General features: G+C 44.8%; 1 protein-coding gene across 1 annotated transcript in view; it reads left to right on the forward strand.

The window, feature by feature from the left end:
• Positions 1 to 4,834, forward strand: part of PCP4L1 (Purkinje cell protein 4 like 1) — a 14,639-nt gene extending 9,805 nt beyond the window's left edge. Inside the window, exons 2-3 of the mRNA XM_069070519.1 lie at positions 3,529 to 3,583; positions 4,216 to 4,834. Of these exons, the coding sequence (XP_068926620.1) occupies positions 3,529 to 3,583; positions 4,216 to 4,352 (192 nt within the window). The 3' untranslated portion in view covers positions 4,353 to 4,834. The remainder of the gene's footprint in view (positions 1 to 3,528; positions 3,584 to 4,215) is intronic.
• Positions 4,835 to 6,017: the final 1,183 nt, after the last annotated feature.

The following is a 6,017-nucleotide window of genomic DNA, read 5'->3' on the forward strand; positions in this document are numbered from 1 at the left end:
TCTCTCTCTCTCTCTCTCTCTCTCTCTCTCTCTCTCTCTCTCTCTCTTCTCTGGATGTGGGATGCTTCTTTGTTGTCCTTTTAGTTTTCTGTGCCCAAGAAGAGAATGCCATAACCATTAGCTATTTTTATTATTTATGGCTACAGGACAGCTTGATATTAGGGGTTGAAAGAGGTGGGGCAAATCTTGGGGGGCTTGGGAAGAAAATGTGTAATTTCTCTATGGCTAGAATAGTAGGGAATTAGGCATAGATTGTAGGAAATAAATAAGTAGGCCATTCCCCTCGTGGCTTTATATTTGTGTGTGGTATAGTTAAGGGATGTGGGGCCTCATTTTGTTTGGCTGCAGAGAAATGGACAAATAGATGCTGTGTAATACCCCCTACCACATGCTATAGCTGAGAAGTGAACGTGTCAGAGGCTGAGGCAATCTGCAGGTTCTGGTATACTACAAATCATAGCATGACTAGAGAAGCAGGATAGGTAGAATAATAATAGAAGGAGTGTGTTGGGGAGGGTTGGAGTGGGGATTATTCCTGAAGTATTATTCCCTTGGGGTAGCTAGGTCATTTTAGTTCTATTGCATTTTGGGGGGGGGGCGTGGAGAAAGAGAAGAGAGCCTTGTTTATTTTAGGTGATTATTCTGGGCTTTTGGGAAATAGAGGTTAGGTGCTTGGGTAGCTGTTGGGTTAGCAATGAAGGTCCAAGTCCCAGAAAGAGGGTGGGAGCTGGCAGCTCCTGACCCTAAAAAAACCTAACAAAAACAAACAAAAACACAAAGAACTAAATTGAGAAAAAGAGTGGCTATTCTGAGAGCTAAGTGCTGGGGGAGGTGGGGAGAGGGAGAGGAATCAAGGGAGAGAGATGAGGAAGAAAGAACCATAGAGTAATTTGGATCCAGCAGGAGGTGCTGCAGGGGCTAGGAGGAGTTCCAGGGATCTTCTATGGGGAAGGGGAGGATTGCCAAATGCTGGTCCCCCCAGTAGAGCCCCCTGACTATCTGCTGTTTTAGACTGTAGTTCTTTACAATTTAAGCCAAATTGGAGCTGGGAGTCCCCATGAGGCCAGACGGCTGTTGAGCTGTGGCTTCAATCCAGAGGCAGTAATCTCAGGAGAGATTCAGGCAGTGAGGGGAGGAGGAGGGAAGGAGGGGGTCCTATATAGCTCAGTCCTGACATACATCCATGTTTAGAGAACCCTCAAGGACAACCGATATTAAAAGTAAAGGAAGAGAGAGAGAGATGAAAGTGGGCCACATTACAATGAGGTCCTTCCTGGGCCTCCGGGTTGGGGTTCAGGTTATTGTCATGGGGGAGAGAAGGGAGTGGCGTGGTGGGGGGATTATGGGGAGCAGGCTCAACAGCAGATAATTGGATAATGGCTGAAGCAAGGATCAGGGCTGGGGGATTACTGGCAACAGGGAAAATGGCATATGAAGAGTCAGCGCATAGGAATTTTCTCTGCTTAGTTCCCTCATTCTGCTCATGTCAGGGTGCTTGGTGGCTCTGTCCCTGTTGCCCCCTTACCTTCTCCATGTCAGGCTCTCGCTGTGTGTGCAGCCCCTAGCACTGGCAGAGTGCCAGAGTGAGGAGCACTGCCAGAGCTTGGCTATTGTTAGCCTTCTGGATTGGTGATACATGAAGACGATCTGCTTCAAGGGATGAATATAAGGACCCAGAGTCAGGAGGAGATGCAGAAGTGATAGACGTAGATGTGGAGGACCAGTGTTCAAATCCTAATTCTGCTATTCCCCTTTCTGGGATTTATTTTCCTGTCTGTAAAATAAGAGGGTTTTAAAAAAAACTTCAAAGGCCCCTTTCCTCTCTAAACTATAAAATTTGGTCTCTACTTCCTTAGGGGATAGTCCCAAGTATACACTTACCTGGTTGGTTTCCCCTTTAAAGAAGGAAAGGAAGAAATCCCTTGTGGCCCCAAGAATCACAGTGTAGAAAGTAGGGGCTCCTATGGAAGATTTTTGAGTTGAGAGGGCCCTGAACCTTTCTTGGGGAGAGCACTGGGGGAGGGAATAAAGGCTTTAGCTCCTGTATCTGTCTTTAGGTTATGGTGGATGAGTGGATAAATTAACTTTCTGGTATGAGAGGTGGAGAAGAGGATCACTGAATCGACCTTACAAATCATTGAGTCTAAGCCCCTTCATTTGACAGATATCAGACAAGTAAGCCTAGAAATGTTAAATGGCTTGCCTAAGGTGTCACAGTTGAGTAGCAGATCCAGAATTCAAGTGCATGTCCTCCGAGTCCAGATTCTGTGCAGAGAGGCCTCAAAGCCAGGAAGATTTGGGTTCAAATTCCAACTTTGACACCAACTGATTTGAATTGGGGACATTCTATGCAACCTTCCACATCCATAGACTACCCCCTACCCTAAAAAAGGATGGAGGTGTATTTTCCTCATTTCTTCTGGGGAATGGGGTGGGGCAAGATTGGTTATTTTAACTACATAATATTTATCTTTGTTTTATTATTGTTTTTGTCTACATTGTTGTAGTTAGTAAGTGATCAAAAGATAGGAATAAATAAATAGTTCTCAAAAGAAAAATTACAAACTATTAACCATATGACTGTTTCAAATCATTAATTAGAGAAATGTCAAATTAATACAATTCTGAAGTTTGCCTTTGCCAACACTAAGTTGGCAAAGTTGAAATGAGGTGGAACTAGTACAGGAGAGAAGGCACAGAAATACACTATTGAAATGGTCCATTCTAGAAAACAATTTGGAATTATACTCTGTGTGTGTGTATGTGTTCATACCCTTTAATCCCTAAATCCCACTGTTGGGCATATGCTTCAAGGAGGCCAAAGACAAAAAGGTTCATCTGTACTCTAATATTTCTAGCAGCTCTTTTTGTCAGCTAGCTGGAAATAAAGTGAGTGACTTGATAGAGGAATGGCCAAACATTCTCATTTTATAGAGAAGAAATCTGAAGCCCAGGGAAGGCAAGTGACTTGTCCTCAGTCATTGAAGAAATAGCAAAGCCAGCATTCAGATACATAGCTTGATCTTTTTTTTCTTTTAACAAACAGCCACTAGTTCATTTTAAAATTTTTTTCTGTTAAAAAGTATAACTTTGCTAAATTTCATTTCCTTTTTTGTAAAAGAAACTTAAAAAAAAGACAAGAACACTTAACTATGAACATGATGTGACCAGAACCTCTTGAAAGTATTCCTCTTAGTAGAAACTGTTTCTACTAAGTCTTGGTAAGGTCAGAATTGACTATTACCACACCTGCTTAAAATTTTCTTTTGAGTTTGTGATTATTATTAAGGTTTCATTGAATGAAGCTAATGTTAACATGCTGTCCAAAGTACCACAATAATGTCTAAAAGGAGACAATACTGGAGAGTTCTGTATTATAGCTTTTCTTCCAAACCCAAGACTCTTGAAGCCATTGTAGCTGGAGGAAGGAGAATTAGGAAGGATAGTGGGCTAAGAGCAGGCTGCTTCTCATGTCCACTTGTGCATTCTTTTCTAAGGATCTCTTCCATTCTTATCTTTTCTCCTCAGCTCAGCACCAACGAATCTCCAAAAGCCAACCAGGCATCCAGTCCAGAAGAAAAAGGTGAGTAGTATTGAACTGAGCAGTTTGTGGAGCAGTGATATCAAAAGAATGTGTATCATTGGTGTGGAGACTCCTGAAAACAACCAGTGGCATCACTGGTCTGCACCAAGTATGAGCAGGGATTTGGATGAGCAAAAGGACTTTGTAGGCCAGAGCGGTTGACCACTTTTCTACTTTCTCAAGCTGTATTTCCAAGACCCAGGGGAGGAAAGTTCTTTACCTTTTAACTTTGAACACTCATTTTGGGATTAAATCAGGGATGGAGCCAAAACTGTAGGAAGGAATAGATTGTTGAATTCCTGCCTCATCCATCAGTGCAGGAACTTGATGGGCAGGAGGGAGGGGTCAGAAGACAAGGATGGTGCTTTTGGCCTTGCAGAAACTAAGAGTCTAATGCCTAAAGCCCTATCTCTTGGTCTTGAGGTGGAAAATCTCCTCCCGGCATAGCATGGACAGTCCCCAACCCAAGTACCTTGTTTAAATTCATAAAGCAGTATCACTCAGGAAACTCTGGGTGTGGGAGGGGTAGAGAACCCAGCAAAATAGGGGATTTTAATGATCTATTGGTTTCTGGAAGGGAAAAGGAAATGGCATTGGTAAACTCACCCAGGGGTCCTCCTTACTGTCCGCAGAGAAAACGGATGCCAAGAAGGGTGAGGAAGAAGAAATTGATATTGATCTGACTGCACCCGAGACAGAGAAAGCCGCACTTGCCATTCAGGGCAAGTTCCGCCGCTTCCAGAAAAGGAAAAAAGATCCCAGCTCCTGAGCCACCAGTCTGAACCTTTCTCCTAGTTCCCCTTTTCCCTTGCACCCTTTTCCATAGACCCTGATTCTTGTGTAATCTTCTATTCCTATTTTCTCCACCCTGTCCCTGAGGCAGTATCAACCCTCAGAATTGCCCCTGCCTCAGCCATCAGGGTGATATAGCTATAAGGGACTGGGAGAAGTAAAAGAATCCAGTTAGCAGTCACTGAGACCTAAGAGTGAGCCAGTTTCTTCCTGGAGAATAGTGATCCCCCTGCTTGGTGTCTAGGACTTGTGTCAGAAACTAGGGGTGGCTCTGGTGGGAAACAAGAGCCTTGAGGCTGAGTAATGGACCCCCCCTGTCCGCAGGGAATGTTACTGCCAACCCAGAAGAAGAGATTGAGATTAACATTGATATGACGGCACCTGAGACAGAGAGAGCTGCAATTGCCATCCAGGACAGGTTTCGGAGCTACCAGAAAAAAAAAAAAAGTTCCACCTAAGCTGCCAGTCCTGCCTTTGCCTATCACCACCTCCTCCACAGACTCTGATCCCATGTATTATGGTTTCTCTCTCCTGTTAGAACTTGTGAGGCATAACTGTAAACCCTTGTAATGTCCCCTGTCCCCATCATCATAGTAGCAAAGCTCTAAAGAGCCCAAGGAAGCCAATCTCTCCTGCGTGAGTAGTGCTCTGTGGCAAGGTGCCAGGGCCTAGCAGTGGTTTATATGGAGGCAGGGCAGGACATGATAGACCTTTGGGCAGGTGAAGCAGATCCAGGACTTCAGAGAAGGGTGTTTGAGGGAGAGGGGGACACTTCCTTTCTATCACATGCTAAGCTTAGAATGTAGGTGTCATGTATTGTCTTACAGCTCTCTATGTCCCTATTCCCAATTTGCTCTTATGAGCTGAGCCACAGCAGGTCCTGGAGCCTCCCCTTTCCACATCCCCATTTCAAACTCAAGAGCTTCTCACAATAGTGCATGCTGGGTAGATTAGAATTTCAGGGGAGGAAGACTGGGAGTAGTAGAGGCAAAGAATTTTCTCCCATTTCCTGCTACCTCTCTTACCTTACCTTATTACCTTCTTCTAAGGCCAGGAAAATGAGAAGGGAGTTCAAGAAGCTCGAAGATGATGGGCAGGCAGAAAAACTGGGACTGGGGCAGACTGAGGGTAGGAGGATGTTGAGAGGCAGGAATAAAAGAGCATTGAGGGCTTCCTGAAGCCTTGAGGTAATGCCCAGGTGAGTGTCCTCTATGAAAACTATCCTTGGGCTCTGGCTAGCCTCCCTGCTGGTGGGCCCTCCCTTTGGCCTCCTGATAGCAGTGTCTTCACCTTTCCCCCAATCTCCACCTGCCCCACTGTGGAGGCAGGGCAGAAATGAACAGTCCTTCTCCCAAGGTTTTAGCATGTTTAATAAAAACCTCAAGTGAGTTTGTTTCTGTCTCTCCTTTATCTGGGGGTAGAGTACGGAAGTTGGGCCACGAAGGCCACAGGGTGGCCTTGGGTAGAGTGTTGCTGTTTCCATGGAATCCAGGTGAGTGGTTTTTTATTGCTCAGTCCCCAAATGTAGATTCTGACAGGAAGGCAAAATTGCTTCATCAGTTTTCAATGAGACCCTAATTCTTCTGTAAATCTCCTCCCACCTCTGCCATCCCACCCACCAACCTTGCCCTCACCTTGATTA

This window comes from Petaurus breviceps, unplaced genomic scaffold (assembly GCF_028583685.1).
Source record: "Petaurus breviceps papuanus isolate PSGF00001 unplaced genomic scaffold, PetGlider_PUasm1.0 90808, whole genome shotgun sequence".
In the NCBI taxonomy this organism is placed as follows: Eukaryota; Metazoa; Chordata; class Mammalia; order Diprotodontia; family Petauridae; genus Petaurus; species Petaurus breviceps.